The sequence below is a fragment of the Jaminaea rosea genome (assembly GCF_003144245.1).
Source record: "Jaminaea rosea strain MCA 5214 unplaced genomic scaffold BDZ90scaffold_1, whole genome shotgun sequence".
Classification (NCBI taxonomy): domain Eukaryota; kingdom Fungi; phylum Basidiomycota; class Exobasidiomycetes; order Microstromatales; genus Jaminaea; species Jaminaea rosea.
Genome location: NW_020289975.1, coordinates 1342630 through 1368278, shown reverse-complemented (window position 1 = coordinate 1368278; position 25649 = coordinate 1342630). Strand labels below are relative to the sequence as shown.

Genomic DNA, 25649 nt, shown 5'->3' with positions numbered 1-25649 from the left:
TGGTCAAACAAAGCAAGGACCCTCCACCCCGATCCACCACTTTCCCCTCTTCTCACCAATTCAAGCTCGTCTGCCTCTGCTAGCAAGCAAGCAACCCACGAGGTACAGCACCACTCTCGAAGCGAAAGTCTCAAGGGGGCATGACAACAATCAGATCGCCCTGTCCCGGACGGCAAGGCGTCTCCTTCCCCTTCAAACCATCCGCCGTCAACCGTACCCTATCCCACGATTGGAGTGCAGGCGGCAAATTATGGTCAAGGTCACGGTCAAGGTCAAGGTCAAGGTCACGCGATGGATGGAGGTCACTCGATCCATCCATCGCAGTTAGCATCGCCGATTTGAGTCCTGTTCTTATCCCATGGAACGGCTTCGGTACAACTATCCAGTAGCGAAGCTCTTCTTATTATCGCTCTTCTGATTGATGCCCTCGCTGCCGCAGCGAAGCCATCATCGGCCATCATACTGAAAGTGCAACAATCCTACCCTTGGACGTGGCAATGCGCCTGCCCACGGTGCCAAGCCTGAAGGCAGGGCTGGTATCGACATTACCTCGCTCAGCCCAAGATGGAGCGTGCCAGTTTCGAGCGATCGCGCTGATCGGAGGCTGGCCAAGATGCTCGCCACGCAGGCTTTCGGCTGGGTCAAGGGAGACGTCGACCCGCGCGACGTGGCCCAAGCGTTTCTTGATGCATGCAGCAGCATCAGCATTCCCGCCATGACGTCTGAGCTCCTCAGCCGGCCGCCACCACCAAAGATCGTCAAACTAGTCCTCCACCTAGCCAACTCATCCACCTCGGATGAGGACCTCCTCTACGCCACGGGGCGAGCCGCTTGGTACCAGCCAGAGTACCCTGCTATCCCCGCCGAGGCAGCTGGTCGTCAATTTCACGGTCTCAGATACGACCTCCGCCGCTACACGCTCTCGGTGACACCGCGTAGCCAGAGAGGCGTAGGACTGGCCCCATGGTCCATGGGCCTGGCAGCAGTACCGGTGAACGCCACGTACGATCCTCCCGCAGTCAACACGCACCCAGGCTACGTGGTCACGATCGTAGACGAGTACGCCAGTCCGCACGACCGCGAAGGAGTCGGACGGGATCCTTGCCACGTCAAGACCCGGGAGCTTGAACAGCAGCTCCTGGATTCATATGCGGCAAGGGCCCTCATCCACAGTCTGCTCACTCACGTCAACGACGGTGGCGCCGCAAGGTCTATGATGAGGAGCAATTCGTTCGACTGCGCGATTCCGACGATCCAGCCATGGCGTACGACAGACAGGACATACGGCTGCTACCGACTGGGGGTCAACGATGCCGGCAGCATCTACAATTCAATCTCATCGTACGATATCACCGAGGCTCGCGATTGGGCGCGACAACTGGAGGAGGTTATCGAGGAGGTGCAAGAGACGAGAGGCAGGAACCATCTGCGCGCCTCGCCCGGTAGGCGAGAGGTTGCAGACAAGTGGATCAGCAGGATCCTGCACCTCGACAGTGATGATGTGGCCCAAGCGCTGCATAAGAGGCGCCAGGAGCTTCAATCGATTCGTGAGGACTCCTCAGGTAAGCGCCGAAGAGTTGGCGTCTCCCATTGAGCACCGTGAGTGAGTGCGCTGTTAGTCTCGTCGTCGAAGGAGACCGACACCCTTACCTCATCACCAGATCGCGATCGCAGAGGGAGAGTGGAAGCACGCCGATTCAAAGATATAGATTTCCGAAGAGAGAAAGCTGAGGGAGACATCGTCAACATTTCCGTCAAGAGTGTGACGGCCAGGTCCCCGAGCACAAAGAAGGGACAAAGAAAGCTTCTTCGAAAGCCCTGTGCCTACCTTCTAAAAGATAAGAAGGATAGCCAAGACTCGATTCAAGCCCTCCTTACATAGACGCAGCCAGCTCAGGGTCACGAACCATCGTGATCAGATGACAGCTAGGGCTGCGAAGAGACCGGGAAACAAAGAGACGCGCTATCACAAGGATAGCTCGATGAAATGATATAGTGGTCGCCTGCCTTCAATTGAGCCGCTAGGGCATCTCGTGTGGCCCTCGTCTGAGCCGCAAAGACGTGTCCGCGAGAGGTGATGGTAGAGTAGTGGTCTGATAATTTTTCTGCCCCTCGATCGACTTCGAGCTTAGACTAAACTCATGAACCTCCTCGCCTGCCTCACGCGTATCGCGAGACGGAGGAGGCGTAGGACGGGAAGCGGTGTCAGTGTTCGACTTCCGTTCCGTTTTTGGTCGGACGGAGAGGCAGCGATGGTGGAAGTGACTTCTGCTCGCGCTGCTGAGATCGGCTCCTCACACCTGGACCTCTACCCCACATCTTCTCGCCATCATGATTGCTTCACCTGCTGGCATGGTCAGGCCTGCGATGCATCTGGCTGCCACTTGCGCTTCTTCGAGGCAGCTCTTGCGAGCATCATGCGTGGCTCGCAGTGTGGCCGCGCCCGCAGCTTCATCTTCCTCCTCTTCGGTCCGCGCTTTGAGGTGAGTCGATGCATCTCTCATGCCATCAATGCCAATATTTCAAGATGACGGACATCGCATGATTCATTGCCTTCGCAGAACCTCGGCGTCTCGATACCAAGAAACATCGAGCGAGGCCTCCCCGTCATCCTCGTCATCCCCCATCGCAGGCCCCTCTCGCGAGCCCGCCCATCAATCCCAAGGGGAACCGTCGCTCCCTCTCCCTCCCACTGAATATCTCCCTCCAACGCACGGTCACCACGTAGCGACCCTGACCTTCACAGCATACACCTCCGACCTAGTCTGCAAACAGAACCTCTCCTTCTTCGTAGACTTTGCCGCCCGCGCCGCCCACGCACTAGGCATCCCCGCCTCTCGCCCCTCTGCAGCGCCCACTCGCACGTCGCTGTGGACGGTCATCAAGGGACCCTTTGCGCACAAGAAGAGCCAGGAGAACTTTATCAGAAAGACGGGGAAGATGTCACTGAAGCTCTACGACGCGAATCGAGATGTGGTGGAGCGATTGTGCTACTTTTTGAGGGTGCATGAGATGGGTGGCGTTGGGATGAGGGTGGATCAGTGGGAAATGAAGGAGTTGGGCGTGGGTAGGAGGGTGTACGAAGAGGCCAAGAGGGCGTATGAGGAGGCGGAGACGGCGAGGCCGAAGAGGGTCGAGGGTGCGGCCAAGGAGGGTAGTGAAGCACAGTCACCAGCAGAGCAGGTGGACGCACCGCCCAAGTCGTCTTGATTTGGTGGGCTCAATCGGATGCGATTCTATCAGAAGAGGAGGACGACTGAGGAGATGGACCCTGGTAGAGGCGTCACGCCGCTAGCTTGCGTCCTGCTGCGAGTCTGTTGCCTGCTGCTGGAAGACCTCGAGAACTCGTTCAAAGAACTGCGCGATGGGAGGGAGAGAGGCTGAACGTCAGCATCTGAGCTAGTACGTTCCCTATCTCCCCGCACTCACGTCATCCTTGACAAAGTGCTCGTACGGGTCTTCGCGCTTCTGCTCCTTGCCCTTGTGGCAATGAACAGCGTGCTTGCGAAAGTAGATCTCGGGGATCTGCGTGTGCGCGACCGAAAGATGTCAGCCGTGTCCTCTCACTCACTCCTCCCAGGCACCCACCTTGACCGTGACCGGCTTGCTACTGTCCAGATCGATCCACTTCTTGCACGAGTGGCAAAGCCCCTGCGGCATCGTCTTCTGTGTCCCACCCACGTCAACTTGCACATCTCTAAATTGCACGGGAGGGTCAAAGGGTCGTCCCGTAGCGAAGGAGACACCGTGGTGCATCTGAACGTGGTAATTGTATGCCGAAACTTTGATGCGATGCCACGTCTGATCATTCTCTTCCTCAAAGCACAAGGGGCAAAGACCGACTTTGTCCTGCCCTCGGCCCCGGGTGAAGCGAGGGGTGTAGAGGTTGAAGGGGTCCAGATTCTCGGGATTCGGGACCATGGGTGCGCTTGCAGTCGTGGTTGTAGTCGAGCCCCGGCGTGGTGTGCGGAGAGTGATTAGGGAGCGAGCGTGTGCAGCAGATGTTGCGCTGCCATTGTGGCTAGAGTAGACTTGCTGTGAGATGTTGGCTGGTAGGTGACAAGGCTGAGAGGTTCCACGTCCAGGGAAGGGCCACGTCCGTCATGCCTGAGCCTCACGTAAGTCCATTCCTCTGCATCCGTACTTACGACTCGGTATTGTTGATAGAAGCCCGGGAACTGAGTCGGGCGGCGCACATCACTGTCTGTGCCGTGATGAGTGGACGTGCTTGCTATGGACGAGCTTGAGCCGATGCTGGCTGCGGCCTGCGTGGGACGCGAGGCTCTGCTCATGCGGTATTGAGCTGTCGACCTCGACGAAGAAGCATTGAGCCGGGACTTCTTGGGAAAAGAAGCAGGCAGACCTTCCTCGCGACGCTTGGCTCGCTCTTGTCGGCTCGACGCAGGCTTGCTGTTGTCGGAGGATGAGACGAGAATATAGTCTGCTTTGACGCTCTGGAAGTTTTGCTTGGCCGCGCCATTCAGTGGGCTCGAAGAAGCTGGGGTATCTTGCTCAGTGCCCGATGTGCCGGCGTGAATCCTCATGCTCCGCCTTGCCGAGGATCTGTCAAACCTAGTGATGCCAGCTCCTTCTCGAGCGGTGCCAGCGATTGCTATCTTCGAGCTCGACGGCTCACACAGAGCCGGGGACGAAGCTCGAGGGCCAGAAATATGCTTTGAGGCGCGATCGTCATGGCTCTGCGCGTCATCGCTGCGACGCGTGTGCCTCGCTACAGAGGCGGCGTCGTAGCCAGTAGGAGGCGGCTGACCATGAGAACGCTTGCGGGCACGATAGCTGGAGGGAGGGCCAGATGGGTGCGACATGTGGCGGGTGGAAGGGCCAGAGGGAAAACCTCGAGGGTTGCCATCGTTGACGCCGGACGAGGAGCGCCCTGCCTCGAGGGTGTACGTAGAGCCAGACGATGCACGATGAGGTGGAGTTCGGAGCTGCAAAGCCTGCCCTTCACCTCGTACGAAGGACGTCGAGCGACTGACAAATCCTCGAGCGTGATCTTCGTGAACGCCGACGCCTGAAGAAGCTTGCGACGAGTTGGACCATGCGTGAGGGAGAAATGAGGGTGTATGCGCCAGCTGATGTAGCGTAAAAGCCGCCGCAGAGGCAGCGCTGTCGCCCGAGGAGACTCGGGCGCGTGGTGCTTCGCGCAGAGTATTTTGAGCTTGCGTTGCTTGAAGGGCTTGAGCAGTGATCACTGAAAGAAGTCCCGAGGATGCTTGGCGTGGGCTCTGCTCACCTTCATCGTCGCCACTGCTGTCTTCAAAGTCAGTCGGCAGCTTGCAATACTGATCGTTGGATGGCGCCCTGGTCGCTGGTGCTGTGAAGCCCGAGTAAGATCCAGTCCTCACGATGCGACGACTGGCCACGCGAGAGTGGGACAACTGAGCATTGCCGTTGGGCAAGGTGAAGCTTATATGCATGCCTGAATGGGCGAGGGAGGCAATACTGCCGCTGCGACTGGCGCAGGGGGAGAGCTGTTGATGAGCAGTAGCAATGCCGCCATCCTTCTGATAGCGAGGAGTGAGTGAGATTGGGGAAGAAGTGGGAGCGAAGCATTTTACTGAGCGCGAGCGCGAGCCTGCCGTTGTGGATGCCTCGAAGTAGCTAGTTGCGGGCGATGAGTTGAGCTGAGGCGACGTCGAGCCCAAGTCGGCGAAGGAAGAGACCCAGGAGTCGGTGTCGACGAGCGAAGAGGAGTGCGACGAGTGAGGCCGCGAGTGGCGAGAGGGAGTCGAGGGCTCCATGGCTACGGCAGGTGGACGGCGATGGCGAGATCAGCGTGCATACATCGTCCCTCGGACTGCTGAATGCGCCTCGCAGACCCCGGTGCGTCAGGTGGCGGTCAGAGTACGAACTTGGAGGAGTGGATAGGTAAGGAAGGAAGGCAAGGAGGGAAGTGAGTGAAGGGGCTCAGCAAAGCGTCATTCAGGCACGCATATAGCCAAGACGGACCGAGCGGACGCGACGCGAGACCGCTCGGTCCGCCGCACACAGTCGTCAGGGCAGAGGCGGTGACCGGACTCGGTGGAAGAAGCGGTGAACATTAGAGGTAGAAGTTTCGTCTTGACACTCCCATCTTTGGCTGCGAGGTAGGAGGTCAAGAGTGTCAGCGTGGCTGGCCGCAGGATCTGTCCTCGCTCACTCGCGCTCACCTTCCATGTGAACTCGCTCGTCGTTTCCTCGACTTGGCCTCGCGCCCGCTTCGACTTCGGCGCCGCTTCGGCGGCCTCAGCTCCAGCCTCCCCGCCGCCACCCATGTCCATGACTGCCCCGCTACCATCTCCATCAAAGTCAACCACGCCATCCCACCCTCCAGCCCCCTTGGGCAAGCTGGGCATCAGCTTGCGAAGTTTTACCGTGAACTGCGGACCAATCTCCTGCAACCTCGCCTTCTCTTCCCCCTTGCGCAGCGCAAACTCGTAGCGATGCCTGCGGAAAAAGATGAAGTCGCGTTGGTTGTGTGCGGTAAGGACTTGGCGACCCTCAAGCTGAGGAATCGAAGGAAAGAGAGACTGAAGCAGAGAGCCGACCGAGTGACCAAGAGCTGTGGTGAAGTTGTTGAGGATGAGCTCCGGGCTATGAGGCGTTGATCGGGCATGACCACCGATCTCCTTGCCCAGTCTAACGCTTGTGAGGCGAAATACGGCCGTAGGTCCCTCCGGCAGTCCGATGAGCGTCCACATTGTCGGCTGCTTATGGTCCTCGCCAATGACGATCATGGCATTGTAGCCCCTCTTTCTTGCCCAACCTGCAATCTTGCCCAGGCTGGCGCCCTTGGCCTTGGCGCGTGGCCTGTACTCCCCGCCGGGAAACATATTGAGCAGCTCCTCGATGAAGTCGCGGGTGCGTTCTGCTGGGTGTGAGCGGGCATTCACTGATGCAAGGTGTGGGGAAGTAGATGAGGAAGGGGCAGAAGTGGTGATGAGGATGGCCGGAGGTGCGGAGGCGTCTTCGAAGGCTCGTTCCTCCTCGGCGGCGAGGGCGGCTTCATCGACCTCTTCTTCGGCATCGTCGCCGTCATCTCCATCTTCATCGTCAGTCTTGTCTTTGGGCTTCGAGCTCCCGGATGCCTGCTGCTGAGCATCGATGACTGCTTGTGAGGGCTTGAGACCAGGATGGGAATTGGGCTCCGAAATGATCGTGGGGTTCTCGAGACGAGTGTTTTCGATGGTACGAGTGCGATTTTCAGCGAGACGAGCCTGCGGATCAAGACTAATCTGTCAGCGCATGCCCACGCAAGCTGACTCTGTCTGCACTCTTGCTTGCTCACCCTCTTCTTCTCCTGACCATCAGCGCCCTTCTCTTCCTTTGCCTGTGCGACTCTCCTCGCGAGCTTATCCTTGCGCTTGCCAGCGCGGTATTTGCGGTACTCTGCCTGTCGCTTGGCCTTGTTGCCGATGTGCTTGAAATTTCCACGTCCCAATGATGACTCTGCTTCGTCCATGGCGGTGCGGTTGCGAAGTAGGCGAATGCTATGGCCGTGAGGATGTCGACAACTTTTGAGACGCGGATGAAATTTGATGTCGCAGCAGCCGGGCGTGGCTGCAGCTCGTCTCGCCGGCGGACTGAGGCTCATGAGGCCGAGGCGGACTGGACCTCGTGGCTCAGATGGCGACGACGCGCGGCTCAGGGCTCCACCCGGGCGACGAGATGAGAGAGAGCATCACTCGTATCGTTCGTTGCTACCACCACTAACAGCTCAGAGACAAAATGGTGAGCGGAAGGGACGGCGACATGCCTCTTGGCAGGGCTATTCAGCTGATCCCTCCTCTATCGCTCGCTCAAATAGGGCCAAGCACCGAGTGGCAACGCTGGCCGCCAACAGGGCGACAAGGACAAGGTGCGCTCATGAATGTGGCTAGCATTCATCATCACTGCGAACGACGACTGACGTCTTCCTCAACCGCCACCCTTCGCAGAAGAAGGACCAGCAGAAGAAGTGGGAGCCTCCTCTCCCCACCCGCGTAGGCAAGAAGAAGTGAGTGAGAGCATCTCAGATCGCACCTTGATCCTAGCTCATCCCTCCTCGCTTCGCTTTGGCCTCGCCGCATTGCAGGAAGAGAGGACCCGCCGCCGCAAGCAAGCTTCCCCCCGTCCATCCCAACTCAAGATGTCGCCTCAAGCTGCTCAAGATGGAGCGCATCAAGGACCACCTGCTTCTCGAGGAGGAGTTTGTGCAGAACCAAGAGAGACTAAAGCCGCAGGAGGACAAGGACGCAGAGGAGAGGACACGAGTCGACGACCTGCGAGGCACGCCCATGACCGTCGGTACCCTGGAAGAGATCATCGATGACGAACACGCCATTGTCAGTAGCTCGACTGGGCCAGAGCATTACGTCCCCATCATGTCCTTCGTGGACAAGGATATGCTCGAGCCGGGATGCCAGGTGCTCCTTCACAACAACTCGAATGCAGTCGTGGGCGTATTGGCGGACGATGCAGACCCGATGGTCAGCGTCATGAAGGTCGACAAGGCGCCAACTGAGTCATACGCAGATGTGGGAGGATTGGACCAGCAGATTCAAGAAATCAAGGTGAGCGCGACCTGCCCCAAGAGAGGCAAGAGAGCGCGCCAGGCTGACCATCGTGTGATCCTCTTCCCCCGCCAGGAATCCGTCGAACTCCCCCTCACTCACCCGGAACTCTACGAGGAAATGGGCATCCGACCTCCCAAGGGCGTCATTCTGTACGGCCCGCCGGGAACAGGCAAGACCCTGCTCGCCAAAGCCGTCGCGAACCAAACGTCGGCCACCTTCCTCCGCATGGTGGGCTCCGAGCTCATCCAAAAGTACCTCGGTGACGGTCCCAAGCTGGTGCGCGAGCTATTCCGCGTTGCCGACGAGAATGCGCCTACAATCATCTTCCTCGACGAGATTGACGCTATTGGATCAAAGCGATACGACAGCTCCTCGTCGGGAGAGAGGGAGATTCAGCGTACGCTCCTCGAGTTGCTCAATCAGATGGACGGCTTCGACACGCGCAACGACGTCAAGGTCATCATGGCGACGAACAAGATTGAGAATCTGGACCCGGCCCTCATTCGACCGGGGCGTATCGACAGGAAGATCGAATTCCCCCTGCCGGATCATAAGATCAAGATGTCCATCTTGCGCATCCATACCTCTCGCATGAATCTGGCGGCCGATGTGGATCTGGAGACGTTGATCTCGGAGAATGATGGGTTGAGCGGAGCAGATATCAAAGCGTTGGCCACTGAGGCAGGGTTGCTCGCACTGAGGGAGAGAAGGATGCAGGTCACCAAGAAGGATCTGGATAGCGCCAAGGAGAGGGTGTTGGCGCGGAACGAGGACCAGGGACCTGCGGGGCTCTACTTGTGAGCGAGAGCAGAGCAGACGAATGCCATTCGATTCGCCCAGCAGGCGATGGTATGATACATAGGCATAGCGTGACGAGCGAGAGCGCCGCGCGCCTCTCAGAACGAGACGACCTTCTTTCGAGGAGCGGCCGCCGCACCCTTGGCAGCGTGCTGGCCCTGTCTAGCAGCACCTCCGGCTTCCTCCCTCTCGACCTCCCACTTCTTTCTCGCAAACGCATGGAAATCATCGTCATCTGCGCCCCCTCCCCTCTGCCCCTCCCACTGTCTCCCCGCGCCCCACATTCCCTGCGTCGCATTACTAGCCTGAGTCGTCTCACTCCTCCTTAGGGGGCAATCCTTTGCCAGATGCTCTACGCTCTGGCACAGCTTACAGCATCCTCCATTCGGGTAGACCCCCTTGCCCGCATTCTGGCTACAGCGAGACGAGAGGTGACCTTTAGAGCCGCAGACGAAGCAGGTGGCGAAGGGGAGGTCGGGTCCTACGGTTGGGGCTGGACGACGACAGCGCGAGAGGATGTGAGAGGTGGAACCACACCGGAAACATAGCCCGACAGTCTCCTTGCCTGTCAAGCCTGCCGTGGACGAGGAGACTTCACCGCCATTTATACCTCCTCCACCGTCCTCCTCCCCCTCCAGAGCAGTCGACGAGCTGTTCAATGCCTGTGGACAATCCTTTGCGGCGTGCCCCATGGCCCTACACGCAAAGCATCGAGTTCCAGCAGCTCTCTCTTGACTTCGTTTCTCTCTCCTCACGTCGGCCTTGGCTGAGCTCTTGAGACGTCGCTCTGCCTCCATCTTCTTCCAGGGATTCGTCTCCTCTGTCACCGAGGGAGGCAGGGGTCGCGAACGCGGTTGCGAACGCGGCGATGAGGATGTGGCATCGCTGCCACCTCGCTTGCCGTTCTCTACCTTGATCTGAGCCTCGACGGTCTTGATCTCGCTGCGCAGCTTGGAACGTTTCTCGTCAGATTTGGCCGTCTTTGCCTTGAGGCGGAGGAGCTTGAGACGCTTTTGCAGGCGGTGAGGGTCTGTTGAGACGCCCTCAGCATCTGTCGCAGTATTATCGTCGCCTGTCGAGGAGGGGGAGACTTTGCGCTTCTTGGCTGCTGAGGATGAGGTCGATGGTTCTTCCTGAGCATCGCTGGTCGTAGCGGCGGATGTGGACGCCTCTGGCGCTGCTGCTCTCTGCGGTTGTACCTCTTCGGCATCGCCCTGGAAGTAATCTGTAGCCTTATGCGGGGCCTTGCGCTTCTCGAGCTTGGTATAGCGTGTCATGATGGCCAATTGCGAGGATAAGAAGAGGATGAAAGGTTGAAGCCGCTCACTCGTGTGCCACTCGACATCGCTCTGTCAGTCCATCGTCGCAGCCACTTTTTCTCTCCGTTTGACGCCCAGTCCGCCCTCGAGTCGAGGCGGAGCGAGCGTCGCCTTCCGCCGCCGCCTCCGCTTCTTCTCAGCCCACCTCACCAACCTCTCGAGCCACGCTCATGGCCTTCTTCGACTTCAATGTCGCATTGGCCTCGCCGCTCTTTGCAAGCGCTTCAGGAGCTGGAGGCGGTGGTGGCGGTGGTGGCGGCGGTGGCGGCGAGCTGAGCAAGAAGCAAAAGAAGAAGGCCAACAAGCAACAGCAACAGCAGCACCAGCAGAATCAGCAGGCGGACAAGGCGACCCAGAGCAGCATTAAGGGCAAGGAAAGGGAAGTCGATCCTCTCGACAGGATACCAGTGACAGAAAAGCAGGAGTTACACAGCCGGATCAAGGATCTGCGTGATCGTGAGTCCCTCTACGCTCCTCCTGTTTGCGCACCTTGGCAGTATAGGCTGACATTCGTGCCTCCCTCGCTGCCAGTCGGCTACACCTGCATCGCCCTCAATCATACCATCCACAACCGAATCGAGCCAAGCCAGCACACTAACCCCTTCTATGACGCCGACTACACTTCCAAACCTCAACCTCCGACCTCTCACATGCCCTCCGTATCCCTCCCAGCATTCCCTCACCTCTCCCCTTCCTCCCCCTCATCCTCACGTCCCTTCACCCAGCTCAATCGACTCACCCTCATAGTCGACGACTCGGGCACCTCATCATCAAAAGGCGGCGCTGGAGGGGGAGGAGCTATCAATCTCCACCAATCAGGCTCCACCCTCGCAAGCTACGACATCCTCTCCATCCGACCCCTCACCTCGAACCAATTCAACCTCGCCTGCCTAAGTCACACGGAACTCAAACCGGGTACATCCTTTGACATCATTTCGCTCGATCTGAGCTCGAGTCCACGCTTGCCCTTCTACCTGAAGCGCAGCACCGTAGGCAAGGCGTTGGACAATGGGGCCGTCTTCGAGGTGTGTTATAGCGACGGGTTGGACCATGGGGAGGAGAGTTCAGGAGGGTTGAGAAGAGAGGATAGATTGCGCAACCTCGTTTCCAATACGCGCGATCTGCTTCGAGTAACACAGGGAGGTAAGGGAGTCATCCTGTCGTCTGGAGCACGATCCGTGTTGGGCATTCGTTCGCCCTCGGATGTAGTCAATTTGGCAGCCGTCTTTGGCTTCCACCCTACGAGGGCGAGGGAGGCACTGAGTGCTACATGCGCAGGATTGCTTGCTAGAGCACAGACCAGGCGTAGCTGGAGAGGAGTAGTCGGGATGCCGAGGATTGTGAGCGCGGAGGGGGACAAGGCAGAGGCGGGAGAGGGCAAGGTGGCTACGGGATCGTCGGCGCCTGATCCGTCGAAAGACATGGGATTTGTGGATCACGCTAAAGGGCAGAAGCGCAAGGAGATGGCGCAACAGGGGGCGCCACTGTCGAAGAAGCAGCGGAGCGAATAAGATGCGAGGGCAGCCGCTCATCATAGCAGATTTCATCGTCATTGCTCCATATCCATTGCAGTCTGTCCTGCCTCCGTCTTTACGCCGCTACTCGTCATCCTCCTCCTCATACTCCCCCTCCGCAACCGCGTTAGCAATCTCCCTCTGTCTCTCCCTTGCCTCCTCTGCTTTCGCAAGCTCGTCCCCCTTGCCCCCATGCATAGGATAGCGCATGGCCTTGACACTCTCGTTCCTCAACCCTAGACACCACTCAATCCTGGCCTCAAACGCCTTGCGCGGCTCCTCGGTCGAGTATACGTCCCTTCGCTCCTCGCTGGTCATCCATCCCTTCTCGTGGTCCACCTTTGCCTCGATCACACCATCGCGGATCGCCTTGGCGACGATGTACTCTGCGTCCTCTTCAGACTCGAGGCCGAGCTTGTGAGTGACGTCGAGGAGGGAGATGCGCGAGTAGCTGAGGGAGATCATGCGAATACCCGTCTTGATGACATTGTGGCGCAGACGGAGGATGAGCGAGTAGGTCGCATCGCGTTGGAAGAGGGACTCATGCTTAGTGAGGCAACGTTGGAAGTGTTGGAGGTCGCCAATGCGGACCGCTGCAGCGAAGGGGTTAGAGGGCAACAAGGGGAGTCAGTATGCGATGAGGTCGATCTTTCAAGCCCGTGTGGCGCGCACTCACCCTGCACGATCTCGAGATAGGGCGCCAATGCCTGCTTGAGGTAGTCGACACGGAAGATGCTACGCTCAGGGATATCGCCCATGAGTAGCTCAACAACAACGAGGAACTTGTGCGCCGTCTGCAAGAAGCCAGATCCGGTCTGTGACTTCTGCGGTTGCGCGACAGCAGCAGTAGCAGGCGCGTTGGCCGAGGCCGTACCGTTCGCCTTGCCTTCGCCCTCAAGCGCTGCGGAAGCGGGCACTGACGTGGGCTCAGGTTTGGCGGGCTGAGGACCACGACGAATAGCCTGCTGGAGGTGCTGGTGCGCCTCGGTGTAGTTGAGCTGTACAGCCCTGATCCTGCCTACCCAATACTCATATCGCGCGATATTCGAGTTGCTCGCCTGAGCGCGCGGGAACGGTGCGCGGGCGACGAGCTTGTCCGCCTGGTCGTAGAGGTTGCCTACGCTGATGTAGGAGCGCAACAGCAGATTGATGACCGTCGCCGTAGTCTCCGAGTCGTGGCGTAGTGACGAGGTGAGATGGAGCGCAAGCAAGGCAGGACGCTCTGATGCTAGCCCTTGGGCGCCAGAGTGGAGCTCGACGCAGCGGGCGAGGAAGAAGGCCGTCTTTGCAAGGACTTGGTCAAGGGAACGGCGATTGGCGGTTGTGATCGTCTGAACAGAGAGGCGTGCAATTTCAAGCGCTTGCGGAACCTTCTTTGAGTCGATGAGATAGGTGATGGCCAGAAGGCGAAGGTAGGCGTCGAGCTCTGGTTGGGCCTCGGGCGAGGGCTTTGCGCTGAGATCGCGAGGAGCAGGCGCAGGCGCGGTTGCTTCTCCTGACTTGCCATCTTTTTCGCCTTCTTTGCTCGCATCCGTCTTCTTTTCATCGACGTCCATATCCGTTGATGAGGCTGCTTGCTGTTGAGGCTGAGCTGCCTGGGGCTTCTGCGGGACATAGGCTTGAGGCAGGAAGGCGAGGAGCTCCTTCCTCACATGGCTCTCTGCAGGCGTAGCCTCCTCTACGATCCTTGCAAGAACATCCGGGTGCTCTGAAATCCTCCTTCGAGCCGTAGGCAGCGATCGCAATGCCCTCGCAGCAAAGCGTGCCTCGAGATGAAGGACGGAGCGGTGGAGGAGTGCGAGGTTGTGACGCAGCAGTGACAGGAGGAGCTCCGGGACTGGCGGAGGTGTTGGCGTTGTCTGTGATGGCTTTGCATCAGCAGCAGCAGCTGCGCCATCTGCCTTCATTTCAACATCTTCGGCCGCCATGTCGAAGTTGAGAAAGGGGGTGAGGTGTGGGGTGAGTGGAGTTAGGAAGGATGGAAAGGCGCTCGGAGCGGCCCAGATGGAGGCGTCGTCACCTTGGCCAGGCCGCGCGGCAGCCGACGCGCACGCACGCATGAGCCACCACCAGTCGAGGGCGCCATCGAGCAACTCGAGCGGCGATGCCTCAAGCTCTCTTCTACACAAGTCGCCCAAGACTTCATTTCAGTCAAGTGCTATACACAAGTGGCAGCCTCTCCCCTCTTGCTGTGAACATGCTGGGCAAATGAACTTTCTATGAGCCTTGCGGGCGAGTGATGGTCCCGTGAGGCTATGCCTAGGCAAACTGATACACAAAGATGTCGAGCAAGACCACTCGTGGACTTGGTGCCTTGCTCACCTTGTGTGCCCCCTGCTTCGTCGCTGCAAGGTGCTCGGCGACCTTGTACCAGCCACCACTCATCGGTGGCCACCACCCACCCTGATAGTCGCGGATAAGCCGTCGCTCCTGGCTCGGCTCGCGCGATTGTGGCCTGCACCCGACTCAAATTTCAACGAACGGACGGCAATTGAGATGGCGCTTCATCGCCGCCCTCTCTCCGCTCTTGCACTTCTTCTTGTCCATCCATCGCTGCTCACCCTCCTATTCACCAACATGACCGTCGATACCGCACAGATGGATAATACGACAGCCTCGTCGAGCAAGGGCTCAGCTCCTACCCTCACCACGCTGGAGGCAACCCTCTGCTCCCCATCACCCCCCACACCTCTTGACGCTCAATTTCGAGCCCTCTTTAGCATCAAGTCGCTCTGCACCGCCGACAACGCCCCTTCAGGATTCATGCCCGAAGGAATTCGCATCATCGGCTCTGCCCTCTCCTCGAGTGACTCTGCCCTGTTGAAGCACGAGCTGGCCTACGTCCTCGGCCAGATGCAGGACACGCGCGCCATTCCCACCTTGACCAAAGTGCTCGAGGATGAGGCCGAGCATGCCATGGTCAGGCATGAGGCTGCCGAGGCTATGGGAGCTATCGGAGATCAAGGCGCGCTGCCTATCCTGGAGAAGTATCGAGAGGACAAGGATGTGAGCGTGAGGGAGACTTGCGAGCTGGCAATTAGGAAGATTCAATACGAGAGTGGGGTGAAGGCACCGAAGAGCAAGGACGAGGAGAAGTGAGTCGCACCCCCACTCGCTATAGTGGACAAGACTTACTTGATTGATTGCTCACGCTTTCACCTCCGCCCTCTCGCAGCCCCTTCGCACCGATCGACCCCGCCCCCGCCTTCCCTGTCACCACCTCAAAGCAGCCCGGCGCATCAGCAGCCTCAACTTCCTCTACCGAGCTCCTCTCCTCCATCCCCTCATACCGCACTACCCTCCTCGACCCCAGCCAATCACTGTTCGACAGGTATCGCGCCATGTTCTCTCTGCGTAACGTGGTCCACGCCGCTCGAAGAGCGAGCGAGTCGCCCTCCCTCTCTGCCGTCGAGCGTCAAGAGACCCTCGCAAAGGGTGGTGAGGCCGTACTGGCCCTCTGTGACTCCCTATCCGACAAGTCGGCTCTGTTCAGGCACGAGATCTGCTTCGTCTTTGGCGAGCTGGCGCACCCTGCCTGCGTACCGGCCATGCTGCGCGTACTGAGCGATGACAAGGAGCACGAGATGGTGCGCCACGAGGCTGCTGAGGCTTTGGGAGCTGTGGTGGAAGACGGGGAAGAAGGGGAAGGCAAAGGGGAGAGTTTGACGGAGCAGGTCATGAAGGAGCTCAAGCGCTGGGCTGAGGATATGCAGGCGCCTCGGGTAGTCAGGGAGAGTTGTGTGGTTGCGCTGGATGAGATGGCGTACAACAATGATCCGAGCCAATTTCAACCGGTGGAGTAGGGGAGTCGCTTTATTGCGATGTATGCCTTGCAATATCATCAGTCTATATCTCATTGCTGCGCTCCTCTAGCCTTCTGCATCGCCGACTCAACGTCCGCCTCTTTCGCTCGGAGCGTAGCTGCAATCTGCCCTGCCCTCGCAGATGCTAATGCCAGACATCTCGCAATGAGCTCCTCGTCGCCCAGTGGCTTGCCCTTGCCCGGTGACAAGGCGACATTCGTAGCTCGTAGTGGACCCGTCGAGTGCATGGCGCAGAGTGACCACTCGTCGCCTGTATCTTCCCTCTTGCCACTTCTTGACGCTTTCCTCTCCTTTGCCTTCTCAGCGCTCAAACACATCGCCATACTGCTCTGGGCTAGATCCGCCTCGAAGGATGAGGGACAAGCCAGGAGCTGTTCGTCGTAGATGGCGAAGGAGAAGGCGAGAGGCAGCGAGTCCATGTGTGCCGAGAGAGACCAGTAGTCCGCGGGTGAAGCGATGACGACGTTCTCGTCGAGTGAAAAGACGGACTTGGGGAGCCAAACTGGGAGGGAGTGAGAGGGGTGGGGGCGGGGGAGAAAAGGTTAGTACGATGAACAGGAGGTGCCTCGATGCAAACGTGTACTCACGTTGCCTCAAAGCCGCCGTAATAGCAAGCATTGCCGTCTCCAGCAACGCACCATCATACCCCACGACCGTACAATCAGCGAACAAGCACCACTTCGCTCTCGGCGGTCCCCTCTTGGCCTCCTCTACACCTGCCCCTGCTGCCTCTCCTCCCTCCGTCGGTATATGCAGCAGTTCGGGCTCAAAGGGCAGGCTCGAGTCCAAGAACTCGTACAGTCGCTCAGTAGTGCATTGCGCAAAATTGGAAGGCGCTCCGCTCTGAAAGTCCGCCGAAGGCGAGGAGAGGGGGGTAAGGTTGATGGAAGGCACCACTGTGGAACTCGCCTGGCTTGAGGAAGGAGTAGACATCTGCGGCGGGTAGACAATGCTAGGCGTGATGCTGCAGATGACCGTCGTCGACCCTACACGAGCAAGAGCCGAAGGAGAGGGGATCCATTCTGGTCTGTTGGAGGATGAGGACGAGGCAATGGGTCCGAGGTTGAGGTCTACATCCGGGAAGTCAAGCGGGGAGCGGGAGGAAGAGGGGCGGGAAGAGTGGGACAAGTGGGTAGATAGGTAGTGTGAGGGATGCAGACGAGCTAGAAGGGAGGACGAGTCTGTTGAAGCTGGTGTGGTGGAGGACATGGTGACGCCAGTGTTGGTGGAGAAGATGACGGAGAGGGAGGGACGACATTCTCGACTCGCTCAACTTCCTTCCCGTCGCATCAGTGAGTGGCGCCGCGGCGGAGGGCGACACGGAAACGCGACTCGACTCGCCTTTGGAGATTGGACTGAACGCAGCGCACCGGCCAAGGCATTTGATGCTCCTTATCTGGCACACCATCACTCGACAAGCTATCCTCAATGCAACAATGATCACCACACCGTGGGGATCCGCACCCTCCCGCAGTCCCGACCCACCATGGCAGCGCCTTCTGGATCGCATCAATTGCCTTCGCAACGGTGGGGAGGACTGTCGTCAATCCTTCCACATCCACCTCGCCATCCTCAGTCTCGTCTTGACCCTCGCCCTTTTCCGGAAAGCCCTCGTCGCAGGCCCGCTCAAAGCCAAATCTCTTCCGCCTCGATTGAAAAGTCGAGCTGTGGTAGATGATATCTTGGTACATCCGGTGAAAAGCTGTGCGGCCATCTCGTTGGAAAAGGCGAGGATTGGGAGGAAAGGGTTGGAGTTGGATAGGAGGTGGATGGTGGTGAGGCGGGGCAAGGAGGAGGGTAAGTGGGACAAGATAAGTCTGAGGGAGGAGCCTCGCGTGAGTATGCAGCGGACCATGTTACGACGAAAGGGCAATGCTGATGCGCCACGCCCAAACGGCCTGTCCCGCAGCTCACCCTAATACAGCCCAGCATAGAGGCAGATGGGCTCCACCTCTCCCTCTCCGCTCAAGCGCGCCTGCCAGATGGCGCTCAGCCCTCCCTCCCACCGATTGCGATACCGTATCGTACCACAAGAGACAACTGCGTCGAAGTCCTCCCTTCAGTAGCCATGTGGGGTGACTCTGCTGATGGACTAGTCGTCCCTCTGCTCCCCTCCTCCTCCTCTCCGCAATGGTCGAAAAGTCCATCCTCGTGGCTCTCCCACTTCCTAGGCTACGAAGTTCGCCTCATCCAGTTCGCCCCCCTCGATCCATCAACCGAGGGGGAACGTCGCGCTTTCCCCATATACAAGGACGCGCACCTGGCTGGAAAGGCAGAGCAGGCTCGCATGCGCTCTGACCCGCAACCTTTGGAATGGCAGGACGAATATCCACTACTTGTTGCGAGTAAGGAGAGCTTGGGAGACCTACAGGAGAGGATTGCGGATGCAGGAAAGGCTGAGGACGGCAGCGATGGGAGGGGTGGAAGAGGAGTGAGCGAGAAGATGTTCAGTAGAGAGAAGTGGAAGGAGCGAGCCGGTAAAGGTGAAGCGGATTGGTTGAATATCAGGAGGTTCAGGGCCAACATCGTCTTGAGAGGTGTCGATGACAATGCCGAGAGTCAGGAGGGAGCAGCAGCTGCGAAGGCAAATCGTTCCATTCGCCCTTGGGAAGAGGACCAGTGGACACGAATCGACTTCCCTCTCCCATCCTCCTCATCTTCCCCACCAGAGACCACCACACCCTGCCTCCATCTAGTAGCCAGGTGCGAGCGCTGCCTCCTCACAACGGTCGACCCCATCACCGGCGAGAAGCAGGACGCAGGCGTCCCATTAGCCTTTCTCCGTAAAGACGAGCGAAGCCATCTAGTCAAGCACATGAAGGAGAAGGGAGGGCATGGCAGGAAGGGACCCATCTTTGGGATGTATGCTATTCCTGGTATGGGAGAAGAGGAAGGGGAGGAGGGGTTTGAGGTGCAGAAAGGGATGGAGGTCATTTGTTGGTGGCGGAGAGAAGTGGAAGAATGAGGAGCCATCGATACCAATTGAGACGATCTGACTCGACGCGTCAAGGCTGGCACTCGGGATGAAATGATTGATTGGCTATGACTGGAGGTGAGAAGTACATGACGACGACAAAGCTCCGCTTTGCCTCTCATCGGTGGCGTTGAGCAGGCGCGAGCTGATACTGACGACGACGAGGCGGACGGATGGCGGTGACGCGGAGATCGAGGTTGGATACGATGTTTGCGCCTCGGCAAATCTGACTACTTCTTCTCGATGGCCTTCTCAATCTTACCGAGCACGGCCGTCGTTGCCTGCCTCAGCTGTTCGTTTCCCTTAGAACCCAGCTGACGCTCAGCCCTCAGCTCATTCCATGCCGGCTTGTGGTTCTCAAAGACCAGTCGCACGACCCTGTCCCACTTGATCTTCTTCTTGTCCTCAGTCGGAGCCGATGGTACCTTGATCTTATCTTTGCATCCTCCTTGGACGAAGAGCAACACGTTCTTGACGAAGCTGGTGTAGGATGCGCGGATGTGCTCGCCATGGCCGTACTGGTGTTTGGTCGTTATGCCCATCTCTTTCTCCAGCCACTGATACTTGTTGGCTGCCACGGCTTGTCCGGGTACCCACTCATCGAAGCTGCTGAAGATCCTGAGCCACACTGCAAGATAGTCGTCGTTGTCGGGCTGTTTGCGGTCCTTACCCTTGGGAGGGGACGGCTGAGGCAGCTTGTCCATCCAGGAAACCTTGCCCGACTTGAAGGAGCTTGAGGCAGATGCGCGAGGTCTGACGTTCTTCTTCCCCTCTTCCTCGATCTGTTTGTCGTCTTCCTCCATGTCGCTCTCCTCCTTCTTCGGAGCCTTCGGCTTTGCTCCCTTCTTGGTCGCCTTGGGCTTCGTCTCAGGCTCAACCTCAGGCTCAGATTCCTCCTTGTCGGTCTCGCTCGTCTTCATCGTCTTGTGGCTGGCTGTGCCCCGAGTAGGCCTCGCCTTCTTGGTCTGCGGCTTTGTGTCCTCCTCCTTCTCGTTAGGAGCTTCCTGCTTGGCGGCACGCTTGCGGGTGTTCCTCTTGGTGGTGGGCAGCTCAGGTGCCTCGACAGCGCTGTCCGACTCCATCTTGACGGGGCCTCGCCCTTCTGCATGCTGCTCTTCCTTGATAACTTTGTCGCTACTGGTGAATGCCTTCGTCTTAGGTGCACTGGTGAGGCTACTGCCTCCGGCGCTGCTGGTCTCGTAGCTCGACTGTACTGGACGAGAAGCCTTACGTGTAGCGATGCTGGCGCTAGAGCCAGGCTCCTGGACGCTGCTGAGATGGTCGGTCAGGTCAGTCAGGTCGGTGATGTCGGACTCCTCACCCATACCTGCATCCTCATCAAGCTGTTGACGAGAGCTGCTACCAGCCTGAGACCTGGTGGATCGGCTGCTATGACTAGGCTGAGCTGTGCCACGAGCACGGCCACGGCCACGTCCGCCACGCGCCGCACGACCTCCTCGGCCTGCTCTCCTGCCTCGCACACTCTTGGGGCTGCATGATTTCGTCGAGGATTGTCCGCGGTGTTCGTCATCATCCTCACCCTCGCCGCTGGTGCCGGCGACTGCGTCGATCATTTCGACATCTTTGTCCTGCTTATGAATCTGGACGCCGCTATCGTTGTCCATGGCGTCAGCGTCCGTGCCGTTGCCTGCTAGCTCGATCGGGTTGTGGCCACTGTCGAGAGGTGGCTGCTCGACCAGATCCTGTGCCCCTTCGTCATCGCTGTCCTTAGCGCTTCCTTGAATGCCGATCATGGCCTCGATGCTGGCTTTGTCGTGCATAGACTGGTCGGCGACGTTGCTCTGGCTGCCGTGCTGGACGGCTTGGTCGCTAGCGCTGTCATTGGCATTATGGCTGCTCGCAGGATATCTGCCGTGCTCTTTGGCAATGCGTCCATTGCCAGTGCCGGAGTGGCTTGCGCCAGGAGCGTCGTCGATCTTGTCACCTGGCGTGTCGTACATTCTCAGACTGCTCCCCTCAGCAATGGCATTGGTTGTGCGCTCACGCTTTGCTCCGTTCGACTCTTGTTCGAGGTCGACGTACATCACCAGCTCGTCGCTCAGCGCAGCCGGTCCCTCGCGAGTTCGCGCTTCGGTGTCGCCTTGGTTCTGCGACATCGTGATGTTCCCCGTCGATGTGGCTATGTGATGTCGGTGAGGGCTTAAAAGGCGATGGAGCTGGGTTGAGTGGGCTGGCTGGCTGAATGCCAGCGTTTTGTTGTGCCACCAGGCTGAGTGAGTGGGAGATTGGAGGTGGCGGGAGGAGATGAAGAAGCAACAAGCTGCTGAGCCGCTCCTTGGCCGGTCAGTCGCGTGTACCTCTCGTCACGAACCGCATCGTCTCTTGCCGCTCCCTCGCTCAGGGCGAGTAACTCGAGCCAATCAAGCTACTCACGGGTCGACTCGTCGCAATTGTGTCGTCATTACAGAAGGGAGAAGGGGTAAAAGTACAATGCTAGGGTCTTACGCGGCCAGATGGGAATGCTTGAGAGTGAAGGAGATGGAGGACGATGCCAGGATCCAGGTGCAGCTTGGTGGTTGCCTACGACGAGACGAGCAGCACGGCGTTGACGCACCCGTCGTTCTCCGGATTATTGGTGACCTGGGCAAACTTGCCCCACGCAACCTTGCCTCCCGTTGTGACCAGTCCCAGCTCGCTCACATTCACCTCTATGACAGCTCCCTTCGTCAGAACACCAAGCTGGGTCATGAGTGGGCCCTGCGGGTTCTTCTTGACGCCCAAGATAGGCAGCGAGAAAGTCGCCTTCAAGTCTGGGTGGGTGACGTGAGCCTTCTTGTATCGCAACGCCATAGGGCGAACGAAGCGTTCCAGCTTGGGTGGCTTGCGGGTGAAGCTCTCCCCGACAAAGGTGGCCTTTGTGACCATGCGCTTCCAGCCCTTGTCCTTGCGCTTGCCCGTCTTCATGACCTTGAAGGCTTCGTCCTCTGCGATGCCGCGCACCTGGGGCAGCGGCACAGAGTACTTGGCCGCCTTGTCTTTTCTCCTCTCCTTGACGGCGGATGAGAGAGCCTGTACGAGCAGCGAACAGAGTCGTCAGATTAATCAAAGCATCCATGCCCTTGGAATGTCCGCAACTACCCACCTTGGCATCCTTCTGGCCCTCTCTGTCCAGCAGATACGTCGGCAAAGCTTGGTCTGGGTTCGAAGACGTCGACGCCTGCTTGACATCGCGCTCCTCGTGAGCCTTGAGCGTCTTCTTGAGCTGGATCTTCTCTGCACGTCGCTTCTTGTTGAGCATCTTGGCCTTAAGACCCGTCGTCTTTTGGGCAATGGCCGATGCCTTGTGCGATGAACGGGCCTCCCTCTTGCGCCTGAAAGCCAGCGGATGGAGAGAGGCATGGGTCAGAGCTGCTCGAGCGATCGTTCGTGCACTGCGGGTCAACTCACATTCGCTCCTCATGGTCCATTCGGCGACCATGTCGGCGAATGTGCTCCTCGATGTAGTCGTTCTGCGGCATCGTGAGGACGTGTGGGATGGGATGTGGCGATTGGTGGTAATGATAGCCGGCAGCAGCAGCCTGAAATTTTGTGGCTGGGCGTTGCACCAACTCGACTCGCCTCCAACCCGCCCGCCCATCGAGCCGGACTTGGACTTGGACCCGTTCCGATGCCCGGCTGCCCGCTCCCCACCCTCGACGTCGTCCGTCCGCCCGTCGACTCAACACCTCCATTCACCACTTCTTGACAGCCACGAAACCTAGCAATCATCATGGCGGGAGGAGACCACCGTGAGCTTCGCAGGTATAGAAGAGTGCTCAGCGGGGTATTGACAATTCACCTGACCAAACAGATACCTACAAGGCGGACCCGTCCATTGAGCGATGGCAGCAGATGGTGAGTCCGACGAGTGCAGCATGGCACCGTTAGTAATGCAAGCTCACCTGTCGTTCTCCCTTTCGTCACAGCACAACACCATGGTACGCTCAAAGCAGGAGGTACGCCTTCATTGAGGCAGACGCTGACCTTATCGCCGATCCTTATGTCCCTTCCAGTATGAGCGCTTCCGCTTCACCCCGACAAAGGTTCGTGCCATTCTCCTCTGGGGACTCGCCGTACCTTCCCTCGCCTACTACCTGGCAATCAAGACAGATGTAAGTGACAGCAACGCCCGCAACTAACCCAGTCTCGCAAAATCTCATCCGTCTCCTCCCTTGCTGCCTCCTCCGCGTCTCAGAACAAGTGGGAATTCAGAGGACGCCTGAGGGGAGAGTCGATTCTGCGCAAGCCGCCTCAAGATGCGGAGCCCAAGGAGGAGTAAGAGGGTACCCAGCGAGGCTGTTGATGCGATCGAGGCTCTGGGCGCTACGATTTGCAATACTACCATCATCAAGCTAAGTGCGACATGCAGCTTAGGGCGACGGCGACGCGGTCCAGAGGCGTGAAGCGGGCGCTTGAGACCAGGCGCCAAAAGCGCCCGATGGTTCGCGCCAAGTGCCTGGCGACGACCAGCTTGTCTTAGCATTCAAGCTGTTAGGCGGCAGAAGGCTCGACGTCCTCCCTGATCGACGATGCTTCTGCCCGCTTGATGCTACTGGCCATGATGAGCTGCTCATCGCCCCGCGCTCCCACGTGGTTTAAGATCTCGCTCGTCTGGTCTCTCGCAGATTTCTTCCTGTCCGTGTTCCGTCGTGGCTCCTCGCCGTCCGTCGGCGTTGCCCTTGCCTTCACGTTTCCCAACCCTTGGGACATTTCCTTTTCCTTTGCTTCCCTCGTTTCACTACTCTCTCAACATGGCATCGACATCAGCTGCTGCTGCCTCCTCGTCCGCGCCCGTCGCTCACGGCGAGATGACCAGCCGCGACTACTAGTGCGTTCACCCCAGAGAGGCCGCATCGTCGTAGACATTCTCCTGACCTTTGATGAGGTGCTCCTCTTGCCCTTGCCCTGCCCTTCTCCTTTGGCAGTGCCGACTCGTACAGCCACTATGGCATCCGTGAGCTTCCCCAATACCCACGTCGACGCGGCTCAGCTTGCAGAGCTAACTTCACCCGATGCCTGCCCCCTGCGTTACGTAGACGAGGAGATGCTCAAGGACGAGGTACGAACCCTCTCATATCGCAACGCCATCATCAACAACCCGCACCTCTTCAAGGGCAAGACGGTCCTTGACGTTGGGTGCGGCACAGGTATTCTCTGCATGTTCGCGGCCAAGGCCGGCGCGAAGAGGGTCATCGGTGTGGACATGAGCAACATCATCGACCAGGCAAAGGTCATCGTTGAGAAGAACGGCTTTGGAGATGGTGAGGAAGAGGTGTCGAATGCCATCAAACTGACAATCGGTGACTGACATCTCACACACGCCTCCTTCGCGTCAGTCATTCATCTCGTCAAGGGCAAGCTCGAGGACGTTGACCTCGGCCTTGGTCCGGACGGCAAGGTCGATGTCATCATCTCCGAGTGGATGGGCTACTTTTTGCTCTATGAGAGCATGCTTGACACTGTCCTCGACGCACGAGACAAGTACCTTGTGAGCAGCAAGCGTAACGGTAGATCACCTTTGACTTGAGCATCTGCTGATCCTAAGTCTACCTATCTCGCCGCCAGGCCCCCGGCGGTATCCTCATGCCGGACACTGCTACCCTCTACCTCTCGGCCGTCGAGGACCAAGAGTACAAGGACGAGAAGATCGGCTTCTGGGACGACGTGTATGGCTTCGACTACTCGTGCATCAAGGACATTGCCCTCAAGGAGCCCCTCGTAGACACCGTCGAGCTCAAGGCCGTCGTGTGCGACCCCGCCAAGGTCTTGCATCTCGACCTGGCCACCTGCACCAAGGCCGACCTGACCTTCAACAACAACTTCACCATGCGCGCCAGCCGAAATGACTACGTGCACGCTTTCCTGGGATGGTTTGACATTGGTTTCGAGAAGTGTCACAAGCCCGTACGCTTCTCCACAGGCCCTCACTCCCGTTATACCCACTGGAAGTCGACCGTCTTCTACATTCCGGGTGCGCTCATGCTCTCGCAGGGTCAGGAGATCAAGGGTAGCCTCAAGGTCGCGCCGAATGAGCGCAACCACCGCGACTTGGACATCTCGATCAAGTGGCAGGTCGATGGACAGGGTGAAGAGGGTACTGGACAGATGGACTACAAGATGTGAGTACGAAAGCGGAGGAGCAGCAGTCGTCTTCTTCTTCACCACGGCGGACGAGGGCCGCAAAAGCGTCCTTGCCCTGCCTTTCCTTTTTCACTCTTTTCTAAACTTCCCTTCACTCTTTTCACTCTCCTTCCTTTCTACCCCGGCGTTGTCGTTGCTGATTGCAGGTCGTAATCGCTGCTTCTCAATTTGCAGGTACTAGATGTTCAGGGCCAAGGATGTAGGACAGGATGCTGAAGGCTGGAAGGTCAACATGTACTGCCATCACCACCACCACCCTCACCACTACCACCCACGTCAGCCTCTCAGGCGCTGCCTTCAAAAGGACGGTCTGTCCCTATCACCATCTCCTCCAAGCCTCCCTTCTAATCAGCACCCCTCCCTCGCGACTCAGCTACTCTTGAGCTGCTCTAGAGCTCCTCCGTGATGTGCATATAGACGAGATATGATCACACAGACTGCCAGTGCTTGCTTCGTCTGCATCTGTGTGAATGAGCTTGCCTGCCGCACGTCGTGGCTTCCTGTTCCTGACTCAGTCGCGTCGTCGA

At 58.4% G+C, this 25649-nt stretch overlaps 14 protein-coding genes across 14 annotated transcripts; 8 read left to right on the top strand and 6 right to left on the bottom strand.

The window, feature by feature from the left end:
• Positions 1 to 613: 613 nt before the first annotated feature.
• BDZ90DRAFT_257536 (hypothetical protein) lies at positions 614 to 1594 on the top strand (the record flags this gene model as incomplete). Its single annotated transcript, XM_025507964.1, has 1 exon — positions 614 to 1594. The coding sequence occupies one exon, from the start codon at positions 614 to 616 to the stop codon at positions 1592 to 1594; it is 981 nt and encodes a 326-aa protein (XP_025365066.1).
• Positions 1595 to 2329: 735 nt separating this feature from the next.
• Positions 2330 to 3556, top strand: BDZ90DRAFT_229475 (hypothetical protein). The gene is made up of 2 exons (XM_025505081.1): positions 2330 to 2483; positions 2562 to 3556. The coding sequence occupies exons 1-2, from the start codon at positions 2353 to 2355 to the stop codon at positions 3208 to 3210; spliced, it is 780 nt and encodes a 259-aa protein (XP_025365065.1). The 5' UTR covers positions 2330 to 2352; the 3' UTR covers positions 3211 to 3556.
• Positions 3557 to 6034: 2478 nt separating this feature from the next.
• BDZ90DRAFT_229473 (Brix-domain-containing protein) lies at positions 6035 to 7519 on the bottom strand. The gene is made up of 3 exons (XM_025505080.1): positions 7286 to 7519; positions 6168 to 7214; positions 6035 to 6097 (listed from the first exon to the last, which is right to left on the bottom strand). The coding sequence occupies exons 1-3, from the start codon at positions 7457 to 7459 to the stop codon at positions 6059 to 6061; spliced, it is 1260 nt and encodes a 419-aa protein (XP_025365064.1). The 5' UTR covers positions 7460 to 7519; the 3' UTR covers positions 6035 to 6058.
• BDZ90DRAFT_257532 (26S proteasome subunit P45) lies at positions 7490 to 9353 on the top strand (the record flags this gene model as incomplete). The annotated part of the gene is made up of 5 exons (XM_025507963.1): positions 7490 to 7495; positions 7805 to 7855; positions 7935 to 7993; positions 8072 to 8549; positions 8625 to 9353. 5 exons carry the CDS (start codon positions 7490 to 7492, stop codon positions 9351 to 9353), a joined length of 1323 nt encoding a protein of 440 aa, XP_025365063.1.
• Positions 9354 to 9448: 95 nt separating this feature from the next.
• On the bottom strand, positions 9449 to 10042 carry BDZ90DRAFT_215722 (hypothetical protein; the record flags this gene model as incomplete). Its single annotated transcript, XM_025504245.1, has 1 exon — positions 9449 to 10042. The coding sequence occupies one exon, from the start codon at positions 10040 to 10042 to the stop codon at positions 9449 to 9451; it is 594 nt and encodes a 197-aa protein (XP_025365062.1).
• A 764-nt stretch (positions 10043 to 10806) lies between these two features.
• Positions 10807 to 12506, top strand: BDZ90DRAFT_276911 (PHP domain-like protein). The gene is made up of 2 exons (XM_025508966.1): positions 10807 to 11125; positions 11201 to 12506. The coding sequence occupies exons 1-2, from the start codon at positions 10840 to 10842 to the stop codon at positions 12178 to 12180; spliced, it is 1266 nt and encodes a 421-aa protein (XP_025365061.1). The 5' UTR covers positions 10807 to 10839; the 3' UTR covers positions 12181 to 12506.
• Positions 12107 to 14169, bottom strand: BDZ90DRAFT_248064 (putative 26S proteasome non-ATPase regulatory subunit p58). Its single transcript, XM_025507616.1, has 2 exons — positions 12860 to 14169; positions 12107 to 12776 (listed from the first exon to the last, which is right to left on the bottom strand). Exons 1-2 carry the CDS (start codon positions 14109 to 14111, stop codon positions 12268 to 12270), a joined length of 1761 nt encoding a protein of 586 aa, XP_025365060.1. The 5' UTR covers positions 14112 to 14169; the 3' UTR covers positions 12107 to 12267.
• Positions 14170 to 14306: 137 nt separating this feature from the next.
• On the top strand, positions 14307 to 16046 carry BDZ90DRAFT_229469 (ARM repeat-containing protein). The gene is made up of 2 exons (XM_025505079.1): positions 14307 to 15278; positions 15359 to 16046. The coding sequence occupies exons 1-2, from the start codon at positions 14680 to 14682 to the stop codon at positions 15984 to 15986; spliced, it is 1227 nt and encodes a 408-aa protein (XP_025365059.1). The 5' UTR covers positions 14307 to 14679; the 3' UTR covers positions 15987 to 16046.
• Positions 15717 to 17250, bottom strand: BDZ90DRAFT_229468 (hypothetical protein). Its single transcript, XM_025505078.1, has 2 exons — positions 16595 to 17250; positions 15717 to 16509 (listed from the first exon to the last, which is right to left on the bottom strand). The coding sequence occupies exons 1-2, from the start codon at positions 17214 to 17216 to the stop codon at positions 16037 to 16039; spliced, it is 1095 nt and encodes a 364-aa protein (XP_025365058.1). The 5' UTR covers positions 17217 to 17250; the 3' UTR covers positions 15717 to 16036.
• Positions 17251 to 17393: 143 nt separating this feature from the next.
• On the top strand, positions 17394 to 19217 carry BDZ90DRAFT_272911 (hypothetical protein). Its single transcript, XM_025508782.1, has 2 exons — positions 17394 to 17842; positions 17917 to 19217. Exons 1-2 carry the CDS (start codon positions 17444 to 17446, stop codon positions 18970 to 18972), a joined length of 1455 nt encoding a protein of 484 aa, XP_025365057.1. The 5' UTR covers positions 17394 to 17443; the 3' UTR covers positions 18973 to 19217.
• Positions 19212 to 21098, bottom strand: BDZ90DRAFT_225264 (hypothetical protein; the record flags this gene model as incomplete). Its single annotated transcript, XM_025504659.1, has 1 exon — positions 19212 to 21098. The coding sequence occupies one exon, from the start codon at positions 21096 to 21098 to the stop codon at positions 19212 to 19214; it is 1887 nt and encodes a 628-aa protein (XP_025365056.1).
• A 155-nt stretch (positions 21099 to 21253) lies between these two features.
• On the bottom strand, positions 21254 to 22513 carry BDZ90DRAFT_14228 (putative NSA2-involved in biogenesis of ribosomal large subunit). Its single transcript, XM_025503480.1, has 4 exons — positions 22390 to 22513; positions 22085 to 22313; positions 21376 to 22011; positions 21254 to 21262 (listed from the first exon to the last, which is right to left on the bottom strand). Exons 1-3 carry the CDS (start codon positions 22458 to 22460, stop codon positions 21523 to 21525), a joined length of 789 nt encoding a protein of 262 aa, XP_025365055.1. The 5' UTR covers positions 22461 to 22513; the 3' UTR covers positions 21254 to 21262; positions 21376 to 21522.
• A 182-nt stretch (positions 22514 to 22695) lies between these two features.
• On the top strand, positions 22696 to 23493 carry BDZ90DRAFT_229465 (hypothetical protein). The gene is made up of 5 exons (XM_025505077.1): positions 22696 to 22730; positions 22793 to 22836; positions 22908 to 22919; positions 22995 to 23093; positions 23177 to 23493. Exons 1-5 carry the CDS (start codon positions 22712 to 22714, stop codon positions 23258 to 23260), a joined length of 258 nt encoding a protein of 85 aa, XP_025365054.1. The 5' UTR covers positions 22696 to 22711; the 3' UTR covers positions 23261 to 23493.
• A 160-nt stretch (positions 23494 to 23653) lies between these two features.
• On the top strand, positions 23654 to 25434 carry BDZ90DRAFT_229463 (S-adenosyl-L-methionine-dependent methyltransferase). The gene is made up of 6 exons (XM_025505076.1): positions 23654 to 23813; positions 23907 to 23935; positions 24018 to 24242; positions 24318 to 24469; positions 24547 to 25100; positions 25269 to 25434. Exons 3-6 carry the CDS (start codon positions 24026 to 24028, stop codon positions 25273 to 25275), a joined length of 930 nt encoding a protein of 309 aa, XP_025365053.1. The 5' UTR covers positions 23654 to 23813; positions 23907 to 23935; positions 24018 to 24025; the 3' UTR covers positions 25276 to 25434.
• The last annotated feature ends 215 nt before the right edge of the window (positions 25435 to 25649 follow it).

Coding starts and splice junctions, on each gene's coding strand:
- BDZ90DRAFT_229475 (XM_025505081.1), top strand. CDS start 2,353: ATGGTCAGGCCTGCGATGCATCTGGCTGCCACTTGCGCTTCTTCGAGG. Junction 2,484..2,561: donor TCTTCGGTCCGCGCTTTGAG/GTGAGTCGATGC, acceptor TTGCCTTCGCAG/AACCTCGGCGTCTCGATACC.
- BDZ90DRAFT_229473 (XM_025505080.1), bottom strand. CDS start 7,459: ATGGACGAAGCAGAGTCATCATTGGGACGTGGAAATTTCAAGCACATC. Junction 7,215..7,285: donor ATGGTCAGGAGAAGAAGAGG/GTGAGCAAGCAA, acceptor CTTGATCCGCAG/GCTCGTCTCGCTGAAAATCG. Junction 6,098..6,167: donor CGAGCGAGTTCACATGGAAG/GTGAGCGCGAGT, acceptor CCTACCTCGCAG/CCAAAGATGGGAGTGTCAAG.
- BDZ90DRAFT_276911 (XM_025508966.1), top strand. CDS start 10,840: ATGGCCTTCTTCGACTTCAATGTCGCATTGGCCTCGCCGCTCTTTGCA. Junction 11,126..11,200: donor GATCAAGGATCTGCGTGATC/GTGAGTCCCTCT, acceptor CCTCGCTGCCAG/TCGGCTACACCTGCATCGCC.
- BDZ90DRAFT_248064 (XM_025507616.1), bottom strand. CDS start 14,111: ATGGCGGCCGAAGATGTTGAAATGAAGGCAGATGGCGCAGCTGCTGCT. Junction 12,777..12,859: donor CTATCTCGAGATCGTGCAGG/GTGAGTGCGCGC, acceptor CCTTCGCTGCAG/CGGTCCGCATTGGCGACCTC.
- BDZ90DRAFT_229469 (XM_025505079.1), top strand. CDS start 14,680: ATGGCGCTTCATCGCCGCCCTCTCTCCGCTCTTGCACTTCTTCTTGTC. Junction 15,279..15,358: donor AAGAGCAAGGACGAGGAGAA/GTGAGTCGCACC, acceptor GCCCTCTCGCAG/CCCCTTCGCACCGATCGACC.
- BDZ90DRAFT_229468 (XM_025505078.1), bottom strand. CDS start 17,216: ATGTCCTCCACCACACCAGCTTCAACAGACTCGTCCTCCCTTCTAGCT. Junction 16,510..16,594: donor TACGGCGGCTTTGAGGCAAC/GTGAGTACACGT, acceptor ACTCCCTCCCAG/TTTGGCTCCCCAAGTCCGTC.
- BDZ90DRAFT_272911 (XM_025508782.1), top strand. CDS start 17,444: ATGATCACCACACCGTGGGGATCCGCACCCTCCCGCAGTCCCGACCCA. Junction 17,843..17,916: donor GTCTGAGGGAGGAGCCTCGC/GTGAGTATGCAG, acceptor CCTGTCCCGCAG/CTCACCCTAATACAGCCCAG.
- BDZ90DRAFT_14228 (XM_025503480.1), bottom strand. CDS start 22,460: ATGCCGCAGAACGACTACATCGAGGAGCACATTCGCCGACATGGTCGC. Junction 22,314..22,389: donor ATGGACCATGAGGAGCGAAT/GTGAGTTGACCC, acceptor GCTGGCTTTCAG/GCGCAAGAGGGAGGCCCGTT. Junction 22,012..22,084: donor AGGGCCAGAAGGATGCCAAG/GTGGGTAGTTGC, acceptor CTGCTCGTACAG/GCTCTCTCATCCGCCGTCAA.
- BDZ90DRAFT_229465 (XM_025505077.1), top strand. Junction 23,094..23,176: donor ACCTGGCAATCAAGACAGAT/GTAAGTGACAGC, acceptor TCCGCGTCTCAG/AACAAGTGGGAATTCAGAGG.
- BDZ90DRAFT_229463 (XM_025505076.1), top strand. CDS start 24,026: ATGCTCAAGGACGAGGTACGAACCCTCTCATATCGCAACGCCATCATC. Junction 24,243..24,317: donor GAAGAACGGCTTTGGAGATG/GTGAGGAAGAGG, acceptor CCTTCGCGTCAG/TCATTCATCTCGTCAAGGGC. Junction 24,470..24,546: donor ACGCACGAGACAAGTACCTT/GTGAGCAGCAAG, acceptor TCTCGCCGCCAG/GCCCCCGGCGGTATCCTCAT.